This window comes from Scatophagus argus, chromosome 20 (genome assembly GCF_020382885.2).
Source record: "Scatophagus argus isolate fScaArg1 chromosome 20, fScaArg1.pri, whole genome shotgun sequence".
NCBI classification, from domain to species: Eukaryota; Metazoa; Chordata; class Actinopteri; family Scatophagidae; genus Scatophagus; species Scatophagus argus.
This window is the reverse complement of record NC_058512.1, coordinates 2,392,932-2,416,162: the sequence shown is the minus strand read 5'-3', so window position 1 is coordinate 2,416,162 and position 23,231 is coordinate 2,392,932. Positions and strand designations below refer to the sequence as shown.

General features: G+C 45.4%; 2 protein-coding genes across 3 annotated transcripts in view; one reads left to right on the top strand and one right to left on the bottom strand.

Annotated features, from left to right (window-relative positions):
• The first annotated feature begins 6,381 nt into the window (after positions 1-6,381).
• wdr41 (WD repeat domain 41) lies at positions 6,382-12,178 on the top strand. Its single transcript, XM_046375266.1, has 13 exons — positions 6,382-6,814; positions 7,102-7,217; positions 8,050-8,098; positions 8,183-8,311; positions 8,400-8,462; positions 8,992-9,103; positions 9,198-9,260; positions 9,334-9,438; positions 9,518-9,702; positions 9,792-9,913; positions 10,456-10,541; positions 11,687-11,823; positions 11,907-12,178. Exons 1-13 carry the CDS (start codon positions 6,767-6,769, stop codon positions 12,045-12,047), a joined length of 1,356 nt encoding a protein of 451 aa, XP_046231222.1. The 5' UTR covers positions 6,382-6,766; the 3' UTR covers positions 12,048-12,178.
• Positions 12,179-12,446: 268 nt separating this feature from the next.
• The window catches only part of pde8b (phosphodiesterase 8B), a 30,931-nt gene continuing 20,146 nt past the window's right edge, over positions 12,447-23,231 (bottom strand). For both annotated transcript variants that reach the window (XM_046375264.1, XM_046375265.1), the window contains exons 12-22: positions 22,784-22,861; positions 22,238-22,314; positions 21,349-21,513; positions 20,695-20,740; positions 19,325-19,454; positions 18,501-18,699; positions 18,185-18,402; positions 17,956-18,094; positions 17,351-17,518; positions 17,074-17,203; positions 12,447-15,429 (exon numbers count right to left, since the gene is read on the bottom strand). In XM_046375264.1, coding sequence (XP_046231220.1) covers positions 15,320-15,429; positions 17,074-17,203; positions 17,351-17,518; positions 17,956-18,094; positions 18,185-18,402; positions 18,501-18,699; positions 19,325-19,454; positions 20,695-20,740; positions 21,349-21,513; positions 22,238-22,314; positions 22,784-22,861 — 1,460 coding nt within the window. In that variant the 3' untranslated portion in view covers positions 12,447-15,319. The remainder of the gene's footprint in view (positions 15,430-17,073; positions 17,204-17,350; positions 17,519-17,955; positions 18,095-18,184; positions 18,403-18,500; positions 18,700-19,324; positions 19,455-20,694; positions 20,741-21,348; positions 21,514-22,237; positions 22,315-22,783; positions 22,862-23,231) is intronic.

Below are 23,231 nucleotides of genomic sequence, written 5' to 3'. Positions count from 1 at the left end.
CAGACCAAAATTAAACAGCATGTTGGAAATCATTAAATGTACAAAGCCTGGCTAATTAGTTTTACACCCGCCCACCTTGGGCTCCTCTTGTTCCTCCAGGGAGAACACGATCATCCTCTGGAAATGGTGGAATGTCACCTTTCAGTCATCCACTGAGTTGTGAGAGCCTGTGGAATGAGACTGAAGCTGAGAGGGGATGCTAAAGGCGTGCTTGGATTTTTCAGCCTTCAGCTGCGGCACATTTTGGGGTGCTGTGATGTCACTTGAGTCAGCATTTGTTGGGCCTCAACACTACGAGTTTGAAAATGAGAAAAATATCCATGGATGCGGAATCAGGAAGACATGCGTCCTGCAGCTGCACTCGATGCTACGTTAGCCGCTACCGGCACAACACACGTGGATCTCTGACTGAACTTTTGGCGTCTCAGTTGCATTGTGGGTAATGTAGGCACAAGGTTCTGACAAGGAGGGAAGACTGAGTGAAATAATAAAAACACACCTCTGGTCCTGCTGCATCGATTTTGACACTTCGCCCATCAGGCGTGTGACGGCGCTAAACTGGAGGAGAGACCGAACCTCCATTAGCTTTAAGACAAACGCATTTTTACTTAATTAAATAAAATAATTTGCTTCAGCTACTGCAGACTACTGGTGTCTGCGGCCCACATGGAACACGTTATCCATGTTTTGGTTTTAACCTTTCATTTGAGTGGTCACATTGCTGAGCATGTGCAACAGTGGAAACTATAGATATTTTTTAAAGGACTTCCTGTGACTCCTGACTGATGTCTTTGCGCTGCACATGCTCTCTGTTTAGTTCAGCTTTCTGTTATCTTTCTCTTTTAACCCATGACTAATGTTTTAGTAAGTGGTTCATATTAAACACCATCTCATTAAAGGGGAACAGACTTGAATTGATTTGAGTTCACTTGTTTTGCAGTTAGTGTGTCAGATTTGTTCTTTAAGCGACTCCCAACCTTTTCGTCCCCTTAGCGCTGGTTTCATGTGAATTTTGAGCAGTTAATGTTCACTTTATTTGAGGAAAGATTATTTTATAGACAGAAAATATAAGGGTGAAAAGGTGTTGATCCCCACATTGGAAACCACTGCTCTGAGTATGTGTAAACCTTCTGCGACTGGCAAAAAATAAAAATGATTCCTATTTTTAGTACAAAATTTAAACCGTTTAAAATAATATGATCTTCATGTGCTATACAGTACATGCATGTGCTACGTGCAGGGATTTCATGATGTCTGGTTGTGTTTCTAATCACAAAGAAGACGTGATCGAGGGCTTGGAAGCACAGGGATAAAGATTTTTGTAGTCTGGTGACAGATGTGAAATAATATTACATAAATGTAATAATTTGTTTCACTATCACCCAGGTTAATTAGTTTGTGGAAATGGGTAACCTATTTCTCATTGGGTAATTTGTCACACACTGACGTGGTAGCCAATCAGTGACCCTGCTGTTGGTGGGATCATTTCTCCCAGAATGCTGTGCAGCGAGTGTGTCGCGGAAAATGTGAGAGCGAGCCAATGTTTACCTCCTATTTATCCCACACAAATAAATGAAATCAGTCAATAAACCATCCAAGGGTGAATATGGCTCTCTCTATCCTGGATTATGAATGAGAGCTCATTAATTTTCCTGTGTGAGAGTTTCTGTATGTGCGTGTGGGAGAGAGGCGTTTAGTGTGTGTGTGTTTGTATGTATGTAGCGTGTGGTTTTTGTGTGTATGTCCACATGTTTGGATTTGTGTATAACACCGAACAAAAGTATGTGCATTTCTAATAGTATACTGCATCAGAAATCAAAACACTTTCTTGCAAAGGTTCGGGTTGTTGTGACTATGTTAGCAAAGTACCAGTAGTACAATCTATAGCTAACTGGTGGTTAGCTTAGCTTAGCCTAAAGGCCTGAAACAAAGGGAAACAGCCAGCCTGGTTCTGTTCAAAAGTCAAAATCCACCTCTCAGCACTACAAAAGATCACAAACTAATATGTTAGATCTTTTTTATTTAATCTGTTCAAAAACTGTAGCGTGAAGACAAGAGTCCAGGAAGTCGCTGCATCCAGCCAAGACACATTTGGCGCATCAACACGCCGAAAGCCACAAAGTTGTTGTTTTTACAGTTACAGTTTTTGTACAAAATAAAAATAAACAACACATGTTAACTGTGAGCATCAGAGGTGGTGATGGAACCTGGCTAGCTGTTTACTTCCATCTCCAGTATCACATGTGTGTGATACAGTATCTCCAGTTTTTACGCTAAGCTAGGCTAACCAGTTGTTGGCTCAAGCTCTAAAGACATGTGAGCATCAGTCTCCTCATTTAACACTTGGCAAGAAAATGTGACAGCAAATATCCCAAAAATGTTGAACTCCTACATTAAAGATGTGGGCTGAGATTTTTTTTGTCTGCATAAATACAGTTGAAAGTTTAGCTACTGCTAACATGAGGCTTCAGCAGTCAAAATGAGCCACACCAAGCAGCCATCAAGTTAGCATTCTGGTCAGCAAGGAAACAATGTTGTGAAAGAAGGAGTTTCAAACTGTTAAAAACACATATTGAAGCATAGAAAGCATTTTTGCATAGAACAATCAATCAATCACCTGTTGAGAGACAAAAATGTGAACCTCCACTTTGAACCAGTTGTTTTTAATTTGGAGAAATAAGCTTATTTGCTTTCTCATCGATAGCTATAAGCTCGATATCACTTCCTAATCATGAAGCCATTGCTAGCAGCTCTTTAGCTTGGCATAAAGTGATTGGTATGGAGAACAGATTCAAATGACACAACCTAAAATAGTTTGAATGCACATTAGCGTGTGAACCAACAGTTCTAACAACAGTTATCAGCTGTAACATCTACATGAGCTAAACCCTGGAGCTGATATCACTGTGGATAAAGGCAGAAGTCACCAGTACTCCAAACACTTGGGCATCTCTGAGATCAGTTTGGGCCCCACATCCCATCATTATTGACTGAAGAAAATGTAATCCTTTGGCGTTTTTGGAGGTATAGCTACATTGGTTGCTTCACATCCACGCCATGAGACCGAATTCATGAGAAGTGTAATTTTATTTGACAGGCAGAGTCTAGCAGTGTCTTGGTGACTGTTATGCCAGATGGTGGTGAGAAAATTCCATTTGAAGGTTTTATTAATTTTCGTTAAAATGAAGGGGTTCTCCGATGCTGTCTTTGCTCTCTCGCTGACGAGGCTGACTGACATCTCGCTGCTCCCTCCATTTGTCATTGTTTGAAAAGGTCTTAATTGTATTACATGCAAATGAAGAGATTTGATTTTTGCCCATTATCTATTCATAAGAGAAAATGAACAGAACATTAGTGGGTCACCAAATGAGTGAGGGAGGAAGAGGGGGGAGGAGGAGGGAGGCAGACAGCAACGATCAGTGAGACAGAGTGGAAGATGATGTCAAGTAGCAAAGAAATGACATCTTTACATCACTGTGTATCTCTTCCAACTTTTTGGATTTGCACAAAAACAATCCCTTCATCCCCATGTCTGAAGTGTGCGAGTGTCCACGTGTGTGTATGTAATAGGTCAAGGCTTGTAATTAACCTATGAGGACTGAAACACAGCAATTACAGTCATACTCATGTGACAAATCAAAGTGACAAGCCTGAATACGCTCAGACATCTTCCCTGGTCAGCTTTAGACCATGATCCTTTGGATTAAGTGTCCTATAGAGTCTAATCAGACCCACATCCGCTTTGTTTTAATTATGTCTTATGGCACAAACAAGTTTAAAGGCTCAGTTAAGACTACAGACTATAGAGAATAATATGCATACAAAGACGCACATGACAGTGAGTTCTTCTAGGAAAACCGGTAAGAGACGTTGCTGTTGAAATTTTAAATGAGCTACATGGATGAGCCCTAAGGGTACATATATTTCCTGACTCAATGAATGGACTTCTGAATGAGTGACAAGTCAAGAAACATTGAACACACTGTTAACATAAAACAAAACTGATGAGGGAAGCTATATTTTTGAAACAGGAAGTTGTTGGACTATATGGTCATTGGTATCCTGTGTGTGTTGAGTGCGGATCTCACATGAGGAAGAGGCCACCGGAGGCAAAGCAGAACACAGCGAAAGTCTGATGAAGGGGGACAGTGAAGTGTGTTGGTCAAGGATGAGACTCTTCTACAAGACCCCTCCGAGCAGCGAGGGAGGGAGCCCCGTTATTGAACATCGCTGCTGGCCCCGTTGTTAAATTACAGCTTAATTCCTTCTCCATCATCATAACCATTTGTTTTCTTCACAGGGTGGAGATAGGAGGACGAGATCAGGCTGTGTTCCCTCTGAGTCCGGTCTCTATAGCTGCGAGTGTTTTGGTGGCCACCGCATCATGATTTCACCTCTTAGCTGATTCCTGCCATTGGTCATAGCTGACACCTCGTCTACACCCGACCGAGGCCACTGCACTCAGGAACCACCGAATGAATCTCTGCCTCGCCTCCCTTCCTGCTCTCGCCTGCCGTTTGTGAACTCTGACTTTTCGTCTGGTGCCATCAACAAAGTCTAACTCAGATGTACGTGGTGATCAGATGATGTATCCTACTGACCTTGGTGAGCGTCTGACTGAGCCACCACGTGGTTACTGTGCTTTTTAAGGGTGGTGGTTTGTTGGTTGGCTTTTTCTGACTGATACATCTCAACAACTATCTGAGGAATTATCATGAAATTGTACAGACATTCATGGCACCCTGAGGCTGAATCATAATGACTTTGGTGATCCTCTGCCACCACGAGGTTCACATTTTTGATTCTCGAAGAAATTTCACATCAGCTATTGGATGGATTGTCATGAGATTTGGCACAGATATTTGTCCAATGTTAAAATTAAAATTAGTAAATGGTAGCATGCAAAGGCAAACATTATATACAGCATGTTAGCAGACTGACATTCAGCTTAAAGTACTGCTGTGCCGGCCTCACAAAGCCGCCAGCATGACTGTAGTCTTTTTGCTTTTGTACTTGAGTCACATTCCTTCACATCCTTTGAATTAATTGTACACTGAATCAAAAACAACTTCTCCAGAGTCTACATACTTGACCTGTTCATTCAGACGTCTGACAGTTAAACAAACAGAGCTTCACCCATCCCCAAATCTAAAACCCATTCACTCCACCTCAAACAATCCCTCTCCCCAACCCTCCTCCCTTCTCGAGCTGCCCTTGAGCTTTTCTATTACCGCATGGAAAGCACCTCGCAGCCCCTGACAAGCGCGGCGGATCGACACTAAATCAGAAATCAGTGCCAGCCGCAGATCTGAGCCACCATGAAGGTCACAGGCCCTACACTGCGTGTCGTCTCAATCGGGGGAGCAGGAGTAGACACAGCGAGGGTGATGTGTGTGTGTGTGTGTGTGTGTGTTAACAGGGGAGACACAGAGAGGAGGAGGAGGAGAATGCAGAGTGGAGGAGGAAGATGTGGAGGGAGAGCAGGTCAACATGAAAGCAGGAGTCACAAGAAGGAGGAGAGAAATAAGAGGAAGTGAGAAGAAAATTTTGGGAAGAGAGAACTGAAATCACGCAAACAAATGATATGATTTTGTCTTTCAAGAATTACACTTATAATTTAGATAAATGCAAGGGGAAACATTTGCTAAAACTACTTGGTTTTCCCCAGTTAATGGAGGCTTGAACGTCCCTCTGATCTCATGGGATTGGTACACACTGCCATCTAGCTGTAGAAAAGTGAACGACACCCGCTCAGAGGCAGGACACAAATGTCGAGCAGCTGAATCCGTGTTGTAACGTAAAACTTCCTTCCCTCTCAGAAATGTTTTCTACTACATGTTACCTGTGATGTGTGATGGGGGAACCCGTCGTGCACAAGGACAGAGCATGGATTTTTCAGCGGATTGTAATCATACAGGCTACTTTTCTTTACCGTTTAGTTGGATTCCCAAAGTTTAGGTTAGTGTGCAGTGCATTGATTTCAGTAGGTTTGCCTCGACACGCAAAGAGCAACCATTTTAAACCATTAAAACCAAATATGATTTAGGTATACTGGGATTAAACCTTTCTTTTCAAAATTATTATTCATTCACAGCTCTGTGTTTAATAAAAATGACAGTTGTGTCTTATTAGGCTACTTTTTCTGAGTCAAAACTGTTTGCACATTCATAGATTCTCATATTCATAGGCAGAAGAATGAAATTTCAAGATTTCTTTGATAAAATATGATTGAAAGCATTGTATTTGAAAGGAAATCTTTAAGAAAAATGTCCTGAAACTGTACGTTAAGTTCTTAGAAACCGACACCGAGCAGTCACTTAGATAAAATATTTGCTTCAGGAGTTGTTAAACTCACTTTGCCATATTCATCGGCCTGAACGAATCAGGTCCAACCAAAGCTTCCGTAGTTTGGGTCACATGAGCGGTTTGTTGTGGTCGTGACTGAAATTTGTCTCTTAAAACGTAAAGCTAGCTTACATAGTGCTGTTTTACATCTTGGCCGTTCATTCGACACCATTCGGCCCACAAAACGAAGCTTTAGACTCAGAAATCTTCTCACAAAGACAGCAAACAGGACAACATCACACCAAGCGGAAGCGTTTCGGGTTTCTGTGTCTGCATGAATGACGCGCCTGTAACGTTAGCTTGTTTTTTATGCTAACATACACGTTAAACTGTGTTTTTTGGGGGGGTCGTATTCGGATAAATATGTAAGCTGGCTTTCTTCCGTTGTTCCAGCTCAGGTTAATCGCTGACAAACGAAGTCATGCTTCGGTGGTTTCTCGGTGGCCGAGAAGCTCAGGGCTCAGTGGAGGTAAGACGTATCGGTAGCTTCCTCAGTGAAGCTAATATCTTTTTAAACGTAAGCTAGTTAGCGGTGCTGTTAGTGTGTGCATTAATTCTGTATTATTCCATGACTCGTATCGGTTTGATTTATGTCAGTTATGAATGTATACGTATGAAGTGGCAGAAAATGAACAAACAAAGTCCCTTTAAATGTACTTGAGTACAACACTTGAGTAAATGTACTGTAATGTGAGTTACTCTCCGCCCCTGCTGTCCCTGCTCTTTGTCTCACTGCTTTGTCTTTTGTGTCTGCAGAAATGCCCCGCGTTGTGCATTGGAGAGGAACAGCCCAAAAACTGGTTCACTGAGCTGCAGGTGCTGAAAGGACATTTTGACATTGTTCGATTTCTGGTGCAGATTGATGACTTCAGGTAAGCAGACCCCCCCCCCTCCTCTTTCTAACCTCTCTCCTCTCTACCCTTGGCTGGCCTCTATCCCTCTGTGATTGACAGGAGATCCTCACCTACAGAAAACTTACAGAGCATGACAAGAGCCCAATCATCACCGCTGTGTGACTGTGTGTGCACGGCACAGTATGACCAAAGCCTTTTAATGCTGTCCATACACACATGCACGCACACACACGATGGTTTTGCACCTGCTCTGTGGAAGCTTGCTGCACACTGGCATGGTAGAGCGGGCCTGCATAAGTGGTCAGATTGGGATTTATAACAGATCTTAGTGTGTTTGTGTGTGTGTGTGTGTCAGGAGGTGGCGGTTGCTTCACGCCTGGTCTCCTCCAGTAATAACCCCCCTCCCCTCGGTCTCGTCCTCGCTACACACGGGTCCACAGTCGGGGGCAAAGGCCAGAAAATTCTCTCCAGATTGCTTTTGAAGTCTGAAAATGTATCCTCGACAGTTCCTCTCTTCTCATTTTATCTCTCTTTTTTATCCACTCATCCTGTCTGTTGATTTTGGGGACAGGTATCATGGATGGTTTAGGGTCAGAGGCCAAGTGAAGGTGGAAAGCTCCTGGACAGATGTGTGTGTGTGTTCTTTTTTTTTAAAAGATTTCTCAGGTGGAGATGGAGCTGTGGGAAGTAATTCCTCACACTGAAAGAGATTAACTTGGTGTGTTTGGCTACGCTTAGTGAGCTCACGAAAGATGAGAGCTGCCAAGTGCACATCTCCACTGAGGAATTTTTGTCACGTCTGAGTCCAAACACAAGACACCACTCATACCTGTCGCCTTGTGTTTTCCAGATGTGCCTCGGCGGGGGACGATGGCCTCGTTCTGGTGTGGAACGTTGAGGTGATGCATCGCGAGTTTACTGTTTCTCTTCGTCGTGAAATTGCACACAATGCGTTGGTGCTAATTGCTAATTTTTTCCATTAGACTGGAGAGAGGCTGCAGGAGCTGAGGGGCCATTCGCAGCAGATAACCGCCATGACCACCTTCACCTGTGATAATGGAGTCACGTCACACACCTCACTCATCACAGCCTCCTCAGACCGAAGTCTCAGTGTATCCTCGTACAAAAGCGCCAGCCTGACATTTAAACACTAAAATCGCTCAATTCAAACCTGTTTTCCCCTAACCTTCTTGTTGTCAGCTGTGGGACCCTGACACGGGCAACAGGGTTCAGACCATTTCAGATCTCCAGTCGTCTGTAAAGGTGATTGTTGAACTCTCTTTCAGACATACATAAAAGACAAGTTTGCACATATGTGAATAAGCCACTTTTTATGTAAAAGTTACATAAAACTATCACAGGGTTGTCATGGTAACATGTCAGTAAAACTTTGAACACGACAAGCCTGACTTGAACGCTGTCAGATTAACGTAAAGGCCACAACAGCTCGAGGCAACACGTGGAAAGAAAGAAAGAGAAATTAAAAGCAGATCTTCTTCTGCCGGTTAAAAGCACCATAAAACACAAATCTCTTTAATATCACATCACACATGAGTGAGACAGTAGGAGACCTTTTACAATCAAAATTGTCTCTAGGTGCTTTACAGAAACCCAGTAACCTACCAATTAAAATGTTTGGCTCTGAGGTTGTTCTGCCTGTTGGTAATTGCCTCATCTCGACCGTACATGAAGGTTAACTGCAGCGTCTGTGGTCAAGTTATATTTGCTTTCTTTTCTTTCTCGCTCAAATCCAAATGAAAGACGCGCTTCATGTGCTGTGTGTCTCTGTCAGTGTTTGCTGGTGCTGGAGCGGCTGAGTGTGTGGGTCTCCGGCGGGGAGGAACTTTGTGTGTGGAACGGCGACTTCCAGCTGCAGAGTCACAGGCAGAACCACAGCGACAGCGGTGAGCAGAAACGAAAAGGAGGAACATCTGTACGCCTGTCGCTGCTGTTCGCACACAAACCGGCTGATGTTGTGTTTTTTGGCGTTTTTGGCAGGAATCACCGCTTTGATCGAGCTGCCCAAGAACTGCCTCGCCGCTGCCATGGATAAGGAGATCAGTAAGACGACAGGAATGATATCAGTGTATGGTATGAGCACACAGATGAAAACTTTGATTTTTCTTCGCTGCAGTGATCTACAAGCTGACGGGTTCTACCGATTCCTCTCTGTCATTGGCTGAGATCCGCTGTCTGTCCGACCACCAGGACCAGATTCGAGCTCTCGTCAACGTCAACGGTGAGTCTGCTGGGAAAACTCATCGTTAAAATCTCACGGCGGAAAGCTTTGCTTCATGTACACCTCATTTCTTCCTCAGACGGGCTCTTCGCCAGCGGTTCCCATGCGGGCGAGTTGATCTTGTGGGATGCGGTTGATTGGAACATCTTGGCCTATGAACACATCCTGTGGGAGGAGTCACAAGCCTGCGCTCAGGCTGAAATCCGATTGGCTGCTCCCAAACCCAGCGAGATGTCCATTCAGCATCTGAGCACCAATGGGAGGGTGAGGAGGACAGGACGAGTGGACTGCTGTTGGTTAGTGTGTTTTGCGTGGTCATGGTTGAAGACGCGTGAGGTCTGTGTGTTTTGCAGTACATCCTGGCGGCTGTGGGCAGCGGCCTGTATGTGTACAGCGTGCTGACCAAGACGGTGGTCGCCTACAGGAAGGTCGCCCACGACTCCAACGTCCTGCACACCATGTTGTTATCTGACAGGTATGACAGTTTCACACAAGTTCCTGTCTCTAAGCTCTCCAAGGCGTGACAGAAGGTTTTCTCTTTGGATGAATATTTCATTTGCTTCTGATTACGTCTGTGAACGATCTGCTCTGAGAGCACGCAAAAACTTTGGCTAAACTCGAAATGATGAAGGATAATGGCTGACAAGGCGTCCACTGTTAGGAATTATGGACCCTTTTTATGAGCATTTTCTCCCTCATACCATGATCACTTATGGAACAAAAAGAGTTAATACCATTAATTTATGTTTTTGTGCATTTTGCAGTCAAGTTTGATTTTTTTAAATTTTTTTTTAACACCTGAAGTTTTTTCTTATACCAACCAACAATCGCTCCCATGCCACAAAGTTCCTGTGCAATGAAAGTTCGTTCACTACTCCAGTAAACAGGACGGACTTCTGATATGATGTTTCTCACATGCTGATGTGATCTGGAGCAGGACCTTATGATAGATAGATAGATAGATACTTTATTGATCCTGAGGGAAATTCTGTTGGTGTGACGTTGTCTCTGTTGCAGCGAGCTGATGTCCTGCTCTGAAGATGGCAGCGTGAGGATGTGGGAGATCCAGGACCTACCTTTAGCTGCTGAACCGGCCTCTCCAGGTGAGACATACACAGCCACACATGTTCGTAGTTCACGTGCTCCGCACAAACATGCACAGAGGTCATCCTGCTCACATTTCCTCCTGTTGCCATCTTAAGAAAGCTGGATAACTTTGATAGTGGAAGATCACACACGTCAGAAGGTTCAAAGTCTGAGGAAAATTGCCTGCTCTCAGTTTGTGTGTGTGTGGTTGGGTGTCTTGGTGCGTGGGTGGTGTGGAGGTGCAGTAATGCAGTCCAGATGTGGTGTACATGAAAGGAAAGTGTGCCGCGGCAGCACTCAGAGAGGCTGCGTTTCCTGCTGAGTGTGTGTGTGTGGGTGTGTGTGTGTGTGTGTGGTCGAGCTGCAGTGATTCTTGGTAGATGTTGGCTGTGGAGTCCACTGAGGCTACACCACCCGCTAAAAGCGGATTATTTGTCTGTTGATGGTTTCGCATCTCCAGGAAACCAGAAATCCGTCGCTTGCATCTCCTGTGGTCGCCGCTAGATTTCAGCTTGGTGCATTTCCTGTAACTGTTGTGAGTTTATGGATCGTTCTAACGTTGCACTTTTAGTCTCATCGTTTAACTTTTAAGACCTGCAGCTTTTCTGTTGGGGTTCACGCTCGCAGCTCTCGTAGTGTTGTGGGGCAGGACCTGCCCAGCAGCTGGTGAACATGGTGTAGCCTTTAGCAGCTGAGCAGCCAGATGTTTCCCTCTGAAGGTGGTGGAGACCAAAAACAGATGAAAATAGAGCGAATAGGGACCAAACATTCACAAGATGGCACAAATTTGTCTGCAAATTAGTGATATTGTTGGTCCGCATCCTCATGTTGTATTTTAACCTTCCTATGAATGTGGCGTTTGTCACTCGATGCAGTTGTGCTAACTTTCGTATGAACATGGAAAAACTGTTGTGTCTGACCCGCAGAGTCGTCATTTGATCTGTTGTTAGTTTAAAAATGGGATTAGAGGAGCCTCAGAGAGGCTCAGTGAAGCCTAAAAGCAGTTTCACTCTGGTCGACTTTCTCCTCTCATGATGTTTGAGTTCTGCTTGGCATCCATCTCCAGCTGAATGTACAGAAAAATATTTTGTTGTTGTTGTTGTAACGAGTACTGTATTTAATGCATTATTGTAAATATGAGTCTTTCTTCTGTGTCCACCAGGGTTCTTTGGGATGTGGACTTTCGGCCGGTCAAACAAACAGACCGCCGGTCCTCCGTCAAAGAAGGTCACAGACGTCCCAAACCTCAGGACGCTGGAGTTGACGGGTGATCTGATTGGACACTCGGGAGCCGTCCAGGTTTGATTTTACGAGCGTACGAACTACTTGAAATTTTTGTCACAACAGTGTTTTGAAATAATCGCTTTTCGGTGTTCGGCCAGATGTTTCTGAGCTTTGGGGAGGACGGCTTGGTCACGTGCTCGGCAGACCACCTGCTGATCCTGTGGAAGAACGGCGAGAGGCAGTCCCGTCTGCGCAGCCTGGCACTTTTCCAGAAACTGGAGGAGAACGGAGGGCTGTGACCTCTGAGACCCCCCACTCGCTGCCTCTTACCGGAGGGATGTGATGTTGCTCATTACTGTAGTGACTGTTGCTTGTATTTAATGATGGTTCTTTGCCTTTTCACTGAAAGCAGTATTTAAATTTAAAGACCTCATCTCGGATACAAATACTTTGTACGTCTCCATGCGTTAGTTTGCACTGTTGCATTCATTTGAAGGAATATTTCTTATCTGTCCACTAGAGATCAGATTAGCTCCACTCTGTGCCAACACGGGGAAGCAGCTGGCCCGGGTCTCTGCTGGCCCGGGTCTCTGCTGGCCCGGCTCTGGCTCTGTCTGGAGGTGACAGAGTCTGTCTGCCAGCACCTCTGAAGCTCACTTGTGTGTACTCTGCTCCTGTGAATTTGTTGCTGCCATCGAGTAAAGATGTCATACTTAAAGAATGCTTTAATTGTCTCACAATACATTTCAGTGTTTGACAGAGAACGTTAAAATAAGACATCATAATTCAGAGAGCAAACTAAATTAAACTTTTCAAACATAAATATTCTAAGTGACTGATGGAAAGCTTTTCACTACGACGCATGAGGCGGTAAAACACACATTACAGTTCTGGCGGCCGATAATGACTTGTTTTTCTCTGAAAAATAGTTTCCTCTGTATACAATTTCACTTTCTAATCATTGTTCTGCTTAGAAATGATACAAAACAACACAGGATTGGCACGTTTGTCCGCGGCCACGGCCTTCAGTGTCGAAGAGATGAAAGCGAGAGGAAGGAGGAATCGCTGCGAGTGATGAAGGCTCATCGTTACATAACAAGCAGTTATACAATCTGGTCCTGCCTCAGTAGGCTCGAGGCGTGTCATCTAATTGAAATCATCACATTCCGGTCATTGCTGCTCACAGAAAGAAGGAAAGGCATGTGGATCTGTAAATTGTCTCTGTGAATAGAAATCTATGATTATCGTCAAGCAAAAAAAATAAAATAAAATCACATTCAGAGGTGGAGCCGCGTTTCAAGTTGCTGTGGAGGAGGAAAAAAAATTGCTTTAAAGATGTTGATTGGGAGCCACCACTTCAACCACACAGCAACAGCCAAAACAAAAGTTACATAAGCACATTATGTAAAATGCAAAGCAAACATGATAAATTTGGTGAGTATTTACAAGAACGGCAGGTACATTAGGTAGTTTACAGTGTATTGCAACAATAGCAGAGCCAGACACTGAGACGTGACGAGATTAAGGCGTTAATTAAGACCTTGGTCATCAGTAAAACGACTACATGATCACATAATCAATACATGGACGTGACTGATAACAAACCCAAAGTGGACTTCACATCTGATCCAACTTCACCTGATTCAGTCTCTGTCTTTGTACAAAACGGAGAGGATAAAACGTACAGAACTGCTAACGCTGACTCAGCAAGTGAACTGAAACCTGCAGCACAGACCACACAGCAAGTCTTTAAAAGTCCAAAACACGTATGGCTTCTCTGGTGTTGTTTTAGAGGAGGATTTCAACCAAACACGACTTGTTTCTCTTGTAAAGATGACCAAAGAATAAGGCACCTGTAAAGAGCTCTCTGTGCCTTTGGTTCACACTAATGTGCGTTTCCTGGATTAACACACACACACACACACACACACACACACACACACACACAGCACGTCCTCCTGCTTCACTCTTGAACGTCACTCAGACAGGACGATTACATGATGGTGAAATTATTCACCAAAGCAGCTCAGGTAGTTTATGGATGGCTCTGCAGCCTGGAACTAATAATCACCATTTTTAATCCATTTTTCTCTATAAAATATAAGCGTGCTGATAGAAATGGCTGTCTAACACTGGTATCGGTTAAAATCAAAGAAAAGCGCTCTGAAAGATGCATTCAATTCTCAAATATTAAAGCTGATAGTTTTTCTCACTTTGACAAATCATCGCGCTTCTCCCAATCACAGCAGGGTAATAACCAATTTCCTGTGGATCTGATCAGACAAATGAACCGTTACTGATCTACCGTTCAAGTGGCACTACTGCAGTGCTCCCATGTAGCCACCAGAGGGCAGACACACCATACAAATCTCAACTGAAGGCCTTTTCCAAAATACTCTGAAAATCATGTGCAGCTTGATTTCTTACAAAAGGAAGCCAACTGACTGTAAGGTGAGCTGCAGGGTGAAAACTGGTTTAACAAAAACCACGTGAGGTCCAGCACGGCTCCTCGCTACTGCATGGACAGCTTCTGCTTCCTGTTCAGACACCAGCAAGTCAGATCTGTTTCCTGTTATTTGGGTATTAAACGTCTACAGTTGGTGTCACAAAGCTATGAGTGTAACATCTGATGTGTTCATATTGTTCCACAGCAATTCTGCTCCTCCACCTCGTTCTGACGCTCAGGTTTGACTGCTTTCACGGCGCACAAAGGACGACGATGACGTAGAGGAAGTTACCACAGCGGTAGATTTTTCACCGCCAGCTACATGATCTTTAAAACCCACCGATCATCACAGACGCAGGCCTTCATGGTCGTCGTATACGTGGCTAAACTTTTTGTGCGCTGGCTCGTTCTCCTCTTGATTGGATTGTGGAACTTGGAGCTCCGCCTTCTGAAATCTCTCTGTTCAGGGGGCCCAGCAGGGACGTGGACTGCTAAGTACTTGGTCCCAGAGTGTCTCTGATACTGCAGACTGCATCACAGCTTCATGAGAATGTTTAATCCCAGCCGAGCACCTCCAGAAGTCGGTGATGTCAGTGCTTCTAGCTTTGGCCACCATCTTGTTCGTCTCTTTTACAGCAACAGACGGATGCAGAATGAAAAGATTTGCTGAAAGAAAAAGCAAAAATAGCAAGCGGGAGTTCAAAATGTCTCAGTGAGCTAAAGTGCAGGTTTCTAGTGAGTTGCACTGTATGGTACAGATTGTCAGGTGGGCCGTGAGGTCCACACAGGTGCTGTTAGGAGAAGTTAACAGGGTCATAAGGTGGCAACGGAGAGTCGACGGGGCCCTCAAATGACAACCTGTTCTCCACCGGCAGAACACCACCTCCACGAGAACCGCGCAAGAAAAGAGGCTGTGATTTGAGACTGAAACCAGCGTCTCGGCATCCGTCAGGCAGCGAGGTCTGCTCTCCCGTCGCCCAGCATCGGGCCGAGTCCGAGCTCGCCTGGGAGGCCGCAGAGCTCCGTCCAATCACAGCCGAAGAGACTAACTGTTCCACCGCAGGGCTGCATCCGCCCTCCTGCCCTGCTCGGACTGATGGATGAGAGGAGGCGACAAGGAACGGGTCAAGAAGGAGGAGAAGGACGCAGGCTCTTACACTTCATCTCGTCCAGGGACTTCCAGTACTTGTAATTCTCCGACAGGTGCTCCATGAGACCAGGCAGGCTGGCGAAGGCTGAGAGGAGACACACAAAAGATCAGCTGGGTGAGGATGAAACAAACGGACATCAGAACCAGTTTGATAGGTTTGTCTCAAAGCGGAGGCTCACAGAGCCACATGCAGATTTAAACAGCTGTGAAGAGATGCAATCGTAATATGATTCCAGTGTAAAAAGTGTATAAAGTTAATCGTTTCAGCAGTCTGAGGTGGTCAAATCTACTCGTGAAAGGAAGCCAAACAGTTTCAACTGCTCAAGTCCTGAACAAACGAGCACCTGAGGATTGTTTTAAGACAGAAACTTTGAACAAATCGTTCTCGTAAACATGCAAAGCAAAATTCAGGAATCCAGGAATAAACACAGACGTGTTTGGTGAGACACACCTGCCATCAGACACTTCTTGGAAACGGAAATGTGTGTGTGTGTGTGTGTGTGTGTGTGTGTGTGTGTGGTTCATGCAGTGGCTAAATGTCATGTGTGTCCACTCCCACAAAAAAGCTGCTGGAGTCTCTCTCACACACACACACACACACACACACAGCTTCTGGTCAGAGTGTGTGTTCTCAGCGCCCGTCTTGTTTACATCCCCGTTTCCGGTTTGCTGATGACCCCGCGCTGCATCTGTGGAACTAACGGCGACCCCGTCAGCGACCCCGGCAAACCCAGAGCGGCCGTGTGTGTGTGTGTGTTTTTGCGTTCACGTGTAAGAGAAGCCCTGCTCGACCCCCACCCGAACCCGGCGATCGTAAACCCCCATCCTCTCTAACATTTTCCCAACTTCCCTTCCCTCGACGCCCTCGCAATTTCTCTCCGTCCCACTGGCATTTGGAATCTTTCCGTGACATCAGAGCGATGTTGACAGTAAACAAGTTCCCTCCTGGGGAAGCTAAACCAAAAGGGAAATTCAGTGGGAATGAGGAGCTATAAGCACCATACTGTCCCTTCCCACTTGTCTCCGCTGCTGCTCCTCCTCCTCCTCATCTTTCCTGTAATTTCATATCCTGCAATCTTCCAAGAAACCACCGAGTGAAGATCTGAATGTACGAGCTTCTGTTCCACCCTGACAGACTGACTCAATTGCCGTTTTTGTTTTCCTTTCATTCCATTTCAAACTGCCGAACAAATCAGAAATACTGCCATTTCTGTATCAATTATTGCTTGGACACGGAAAGCCTCAAAGTAGATAAGCCAGTCAATCAGTCAGTCAGTCTGCCCAGTTTAGTCCAGACTGAAATATCTTAGCTGTTGGATTGAGGTGATCCCATTTCGGTCCAAACGCCCACGATCCACAGAAGGTGATCCTACAGATTTTAGTGATCCGCTGACATTTATTCTAGCGCCACCCTAGAATAAATAATCCACAGACAGGAACTATTTGCTCTCTAAACGACACTGCATCGCAGCACAGAAGGAACAGCAACACGTTTCCTTTGGTGTCGTGATGCGGTCTGTGGATTATCTTGAGGAACTGGATCACGATCTCGTTGAGTTTTTCATACAGTTTTGCTTCTCTGAGTACCACAAGCCAAATGATATCTAGCTCCATTATATTCAAAACCTGGGGTGAAATGTCCCTTTAAGTACTTTGAAAACAGTTTTGTAAAGCGCAGAAACAAAGAAGAGAAAGTGATGCCGAGTACACAGCAGTAGGCGACTCTCACCATCCCAGGCGTCAAACATGTCAGTGATGAAGTAGTCTATGAAGGAGATCTGAGATTTGGGAACGCTGCAGGTGTTCCTGTCGAACACTGGCATCACCACCGGCAGCCCTTGTCTTTTCTCTTCATCCGTCTGCAGGGTGAACACACACACACACACAGATCACAATGAAGTGACGGCAGCACTGGGAAACACACACTGAAGCTAAGCATGCAGCTTCTCAGCTTTTAAAAACCGTCGTCACATTAAGCCGAGCTCTGCTGGCGTTTGTGGCCACACCTGTGCGAAGTACTCCTCGGAGATCCGTCCGGCCCACTCGATGCAGAGCTCGAGCGGTCTGCAGGGGTTCGCCACATCTGCGCACTTGATCAACATCCTCTTTATCAGCAGACGGTTCTCCGGAGAGTTCCTGATGCTGGCCTGACCGTCGCAGTCGCTGTTGATGCTCTGCAGGGAACAACACACGCAGGACGTGAGCATCTGCACATACAGGAAGTACACGCGAGTACGTCTGAATACACGTTTCTATAATTTCTTAGAGTAAAACAAAGACTGACTTCAACTGATTATTGAACGTGCAAGATGTCAGTTTCGTCTACAGACAAGCTTACAGTTCAACAAAGATGGAGAACACAGCTTCACATACGAAAGTAACAATAACGGTTTTGTCGCCATTTTACTTGTAAGTTTCAGAGTTCATTCTAGCAAACACTGAACAAACGCTGGTGTCCTCCCACTCGTTTTGACCTGAGCGTGAACATACTGTGTTTGTGCACGTTTTCCACCCCACTGACGAGGATCAGGTCAATAAAAATAAAGCGTCGCCATCTTACTGAAAGTTGCTGAATCCTCACATGTAACAAACGAAGCAGCGACACACTTACGCCAGCGCTGGTCTCTTCGATGGCAGCCATTGGCTTGTTGATGCTGTTCACAAACTTGCTGACGTGCTCAAAGTGTCTGGTCATCTCCGTGGCCAGCACCATGTCGATAATGGCCTGGCGCAGCGTTCGGAACTGATTCCTGTCAGAAGAAAAGGGGGTGAGGGTGAACACAAAGCATGCTCAGGTTCTACATCCACCACCACCACCAGCTGCTGCTGCGACCACAGACCTGTCTGTGTTCTTGAAGATGTTGCTCTTGCTGTCCCGGATGGTGAGCTGGAAGGCGAGGGCGGCGTGGTGGCTCTCCAGCACGGCTGTGTCGTTGTAGAGGATCGCCAGTTCGCTGCCAGCGTTGCACAAGAAGGAGTTGGTCCTGCCCGGGTGGTCCACGTCGTGCACTGTGGCTGCTATCAGCGCCGCCACCTCATCCAGCTGGTCCAGACTGCTCTGAATCAAACAGCAGTTACACAGAGAGACGTCAGTATTGGACCGCTCAGCACGCACTCATGTGTTCAGCCGTTCCAAATGTTTGCTTTTCTTCTAACCTTCACTCTCTCTTTGCGCAGGAAGTAGGCAGTGGCGTGCAGCACGTCTGCGGCGTGCGTGGAGTTGTGGTAGGAGTTGGAGGAGTGGTAGCTGCCCTCCATGAGCTGCAGCCAGGAACGCAGCGTAGCCTCCGAGCAGTTCAGGAACTCGCACACTCCGAAGCTCGCGAAGATCTTCAGTCCGAGGTAAGTCAGCGGTCTGCAGGGGATCACGCAAAACACCGACTGAATGGACATCAAGAGGGCTTGAAATGAATGTCTGAAGAAACTTAAGCCAATACTTTGCACACGTGTAATCTGATTATGAGCATAACGTCTAAACCCAAAACCAACTGAATCGTTGATTGAGATCTTAACGTAGTTTAGAGAAAAATTTGACTTGCTGTGGGTGGAATTCACTTTCTTGCCAGAGAGCTACATGAGAAAATCAAAATATGAAGGAGAGAGTTAGCTTAGTTTAGCATAAAGACTCAAAGCAGGGGGAAAAGTTAGCCTGGCTCTGCACAAGGCATATGGTTTGTTTAATGTTGGTGATGTTAAGGCGGCTTTATGTGCAAGACTATTTCTCAAAGGGGTACAGTGACCTTTTTTGGTCTTTATGCTAAGCTAAGCTAGCCTGCCCTCAAATTGAATGTGCAGATATGAGTGTAGTATCCATCTGCTCATTGAACTCAGCTCGAGGAAGCAATACATTGAGTGACTGCGGGGGGAGGAAGCTAAATGAAATTATTATCATGCAACAAGCAAAGTGTGACCTTTCCTGAACCTAACAAACTGGCATCCTTTCTCCTCATGGTGGCCTCATCAATCCACGGTGTTCGTACCTCTTGTGTGTTGCTGCCTCCAGCTCCAGGATGTTGAACTCCCAGCACTCCTCATCATTCAGCATCTCAGCGATGGATGGAGGGACGTCACTCAGAGTGACTGGGATAGCCAGCTGGCTCTGACTCATATCTAGCAGATAAACAGAAGCACGCAGCGTTCAAGGTGGTTTGACCATAAAAGGGGTAAACTGAGAGGGAGCTCTGTGTGGGATTTCACGGTTAAATGAAGAATGGCTGTACCAGTCTTGGCTCTCTAATATCCACACACACGTGCAAAGAAACTGGCTAAGTGCCTCACTGTGAACATCTGGTCCTTTGAGTCGTCCGTGGTGGAAAGATGATGTGTGATAAGATTGTTTAAAGAATCGTATGAGAGCAGACGCGCCTGCAGCTCTGAGATTACGACACTTTTGTCTTCCTGGAATTTAGACGCTCGATTGAGATCTTCCCTCAGTTAAGTGACTGTAATCATTATAATGGCGTTTGCATAATAACCTCAAATGGAAGAATTAACACTCTGGAAAGCTACTTGGGACATCGTAATGCTTTTATCAGGACGATAACTACCTTAAGCTTAATATTTATTCATGAGATCCGGTCAAGGCAGCGCACGATGACGGCCTGTACTCCTACCTGCTCTCAACTCATTAACATTAACTCAGCGCCATTTGGTTCGTTTAACTCATCCTTTAGAGTGCGAACCTGAGATGAAATGTCACCGTCACATTTCCCTAACTGCATCTGATGGCACCTAAAGATTTAATTGAATGTTTTTTTCTGTCACATGAACAGCATCACACTGGGTCAAACAGTCTGGTAGGACTGAATCCCTGAGTCAGCTGTGAGCAGTCACACACTGTGTCCCTCCCTGATTTCTGCACCAGAAACCCTGGAGCGATAAATTAGTGAAGATGCACTTTAAATTTGACAAAATATAATTAGCTTGAAAGGACACGTGTTCAGAAACGTGCCGTCTTATTGTCAACTGCAGGAATAATTTGACTTTTTGAATAATTTGAAGCTGATTAGCTTAGCTTAGCATAAAGCGGGGGAGGGAGGAGCCAGCACGGATCTGTCCAAAGTCACTGTGCCTGTCGAGACATCACAGACCTTCCCGGAAATCACTGTCCCGTTCAACTCACAAGACGCAAGTTGTCCATTAGTGAGTGTTGGAGGTTTAAACGAGTCTACGTACTAAAATCCTGAACTTTTCTTTAATGCATCTACTGCTTTTGTTTCGAAAAGAAGCGTCGTTTTCATCCTACCAGCAGAACCAAAGTACTTGATTATATTGTGTTACTGCGACTGCGTTACATGGATACATGATCCTGTCATAATGTGGTAATTCAGTCACTGTTATTCAGGCTTACTTTTGCAGAAGACATATTCATTTCCGGAGAGTCTCCGCAGTCCATCCTGGAGAGAAAAGAAAAACAAGAAATGGTTTATTAATCCATTTAAAACACAGAAGAGAGAAACACTGAGTGGCCATTAGTTAATCTAAAGCTAACAATAAAACATCCGTCATCAAAATCTTTATCTCCACAGCTCCATTCAGTGTGAGTGTGTGTGTGTGTGTGTGTGTGTGTGTGTGTGTGTGTGTGGCCTGTCTCTGGCTCGCTGCCTGAAGACAGGTTTTGGTCTTTTTGTGAGATTTGCTTACAAAAACAACAATACTGATCAAAAAGGTGTACGTCCTGCACATGCATACAAACGTCTGGGACGTTTCTGCAGCTGACTGATGGATCAGAAAGCTTCCAGTCAGCTCTGTGTGCAGAGACTCACCTCATCGCTGGTCCTACTCAACAAACCAGAAAATAAGAAAATAAACAGAGACTCTGCTGGCACCGCTGATCCGACTTCAGAGGCCAACGGGAATTCATGTTCGATTACACACACATGAGGTAAGAACATTTCTGCAGTGTGACTGAAAACAGACTGTTTCTAACTTCTCCTCATAAAGAGCTTCAAGCATGAATGCTAAAGAATGAACTCTAAAGCACATAATCTGTGCTGCCTCTTACGCTCATGAGCCCCCCGACCAGGTCGTTAGTGTGGGGGTCATCTTCTTTGGAGGCGAGCTGGGGGGAGTAGAGCTCGGTGGTTCTCAGGATCTCCAGCACGCGATCCAGGGCCTCGGCTACCGTCACCGGACTGCTCTCCTGGGCTGCGTTGATGATGTTTATTACCTGAGGAAGAAGGAAAAGAAAAGTCTGTTGCAGAGACACTGTGTGCAAACACACGCCATAACACAACGCTCCTTTATCCGTGCGTGTGTCACGGACATTCGCATGTGATGCCGGAGAAATCTCGTCTGGGGCAAAGCGGCTAAAAAAAGCCGCCTCTCGAACACACGAGCATCACAGGATGTGCAGCAGGACGCACAGCGAGACAATGTGACATAATGTACACTACTGTGCTGTATGTGAGTGCAGTGCGATGGATTCAGCAGGCTCGTGGAGGATCCAGAGGTCACATCCCGACCACCAGAAAACAGTTCTGCACATTTTCATCAAGATGTCAACAGCAACATCAACTGGGAAGAGCTGGTGTGGAGCGACGGATCTGAAGACTCTTTCGCAGTTTATATCTGACAGCAGCCTTTTGAAATGTAGCTTCCTACCACACACATAAACAATGAGATGTTCTTTTTTTAATTTGGCTAATAAAATAGCACCTTGAGCTGGTAAGCAACTCACTTGTCCAATCTAGCAAGAAAAGAAGGCTGTTTGTTTTCCATCAAGCAAAAAAAACCTTTGAGCTGTTGCATCAAAAGGTGAAGTTTGATCGAGTTGCTCGGGTCGACAAAGAAAACACAGATGGGAAGATGTTGAGACGGGCCTCCATAAAAGTGCACTTTGACAGTAAACAAAGCACCCTTCAGAGGAGGCTCATAATCACAGCGTGTGCTACCTTGGTGATGGGAGCCTCGATAGTCATGGAGTGAATCCTGGCGACGGAGGAATATCTTCGATTCTGTAAGCTGGGAGCTGAAATTCAGAAAACAAAGTAAGCATTTTAAGTATAAAAAATGCAAATAAACAAATCACAGGGCCTGCCCTCCTCAGAAGCCTTACGGAAATGAAAGGGCATACAGAAAGTGATCAAAGAGGGGAGGACGTGAATAAAACGTACGTGTGGAACAAATGTTAATAGATGACTAATGAGAGATGAAGAGCGGTTTGACTGCAGCTGAGGTACTGCAGTAACAGCTGTGTGGAAGTGAGTCGAGGAGGAAGACACTTAATGTCATCATCAGCCCACGACAGCTCTCTTTAGGATCTCTTCAGTTCAAGTGCTCGCCATGACACAGTGTGACTCACTCGCCTCATGTCCCCGTCACTCGCTTCGCGCTCGCACTGATCTCGCCCTCCTCCCTCATTGTTGTCTGCCTCTCCCACTCACCAAACTGCAGCCCCATTCATTTAAGACGGAGGCTCGCATTTTCAATGGTCTTACCGTCACTGCCACGAGAGCTGAGCGACCGGGCGTCCATCGAGTCTTTCCTCCTGTCCCGGTGACGTAGAGAGTGGCACTCTGCAGACGGGCACAGGGAAGCAATGGACGTTACTGATGGAGAGACACATTCACACTGATGTAACGGAGTCTCAGTGTCCCGATTCACTTCGAACTTGTCGTGTTTTGCCTCTGACGCACCTCTAAATCTTCTACGTTTCTAACCACTTTGAGAATTATGATAGCTAACGAAAATGTTTTTGGTTCATGCTGTACAAATAAGATAAAGAAACTTGTTATTTGCACTGTCTTTTGGACAACTGGAAACTGAGCCAGAAGCAGATTAAAGAGAAAATCCTCAGGTCTCCTTTAGCAAGGAAAAGAATAAACCTTCATATTTCCTGATCTTTACAATCCGTTTAAACATCATACACACAATATTGTGAGGTCT

Coding starts and splice junctions, on each gene's coding strand:
- wdr41 (XM_046375266.1), top strand. CDS start 6,767: ATGCTTCGGTGGTTTCTCGGTGGCCGAGAAGCTCAGGGCTCAGTGGAG. Junction 9,439..9,517: donor AGCTCTCGTCAACGTCAACG/GTGAGTCTGCTG, acceptor TTTCTTCCTCAG/ACGGGCTCTTCGCCAGCGGT. Junction 10,542..11,686: donor TGCTGAACCGGCCTCTCCAG/GTGAGACATACA, acceptor TGTGTCCACCAG/GGTTCTTTGGGATGTGGACT.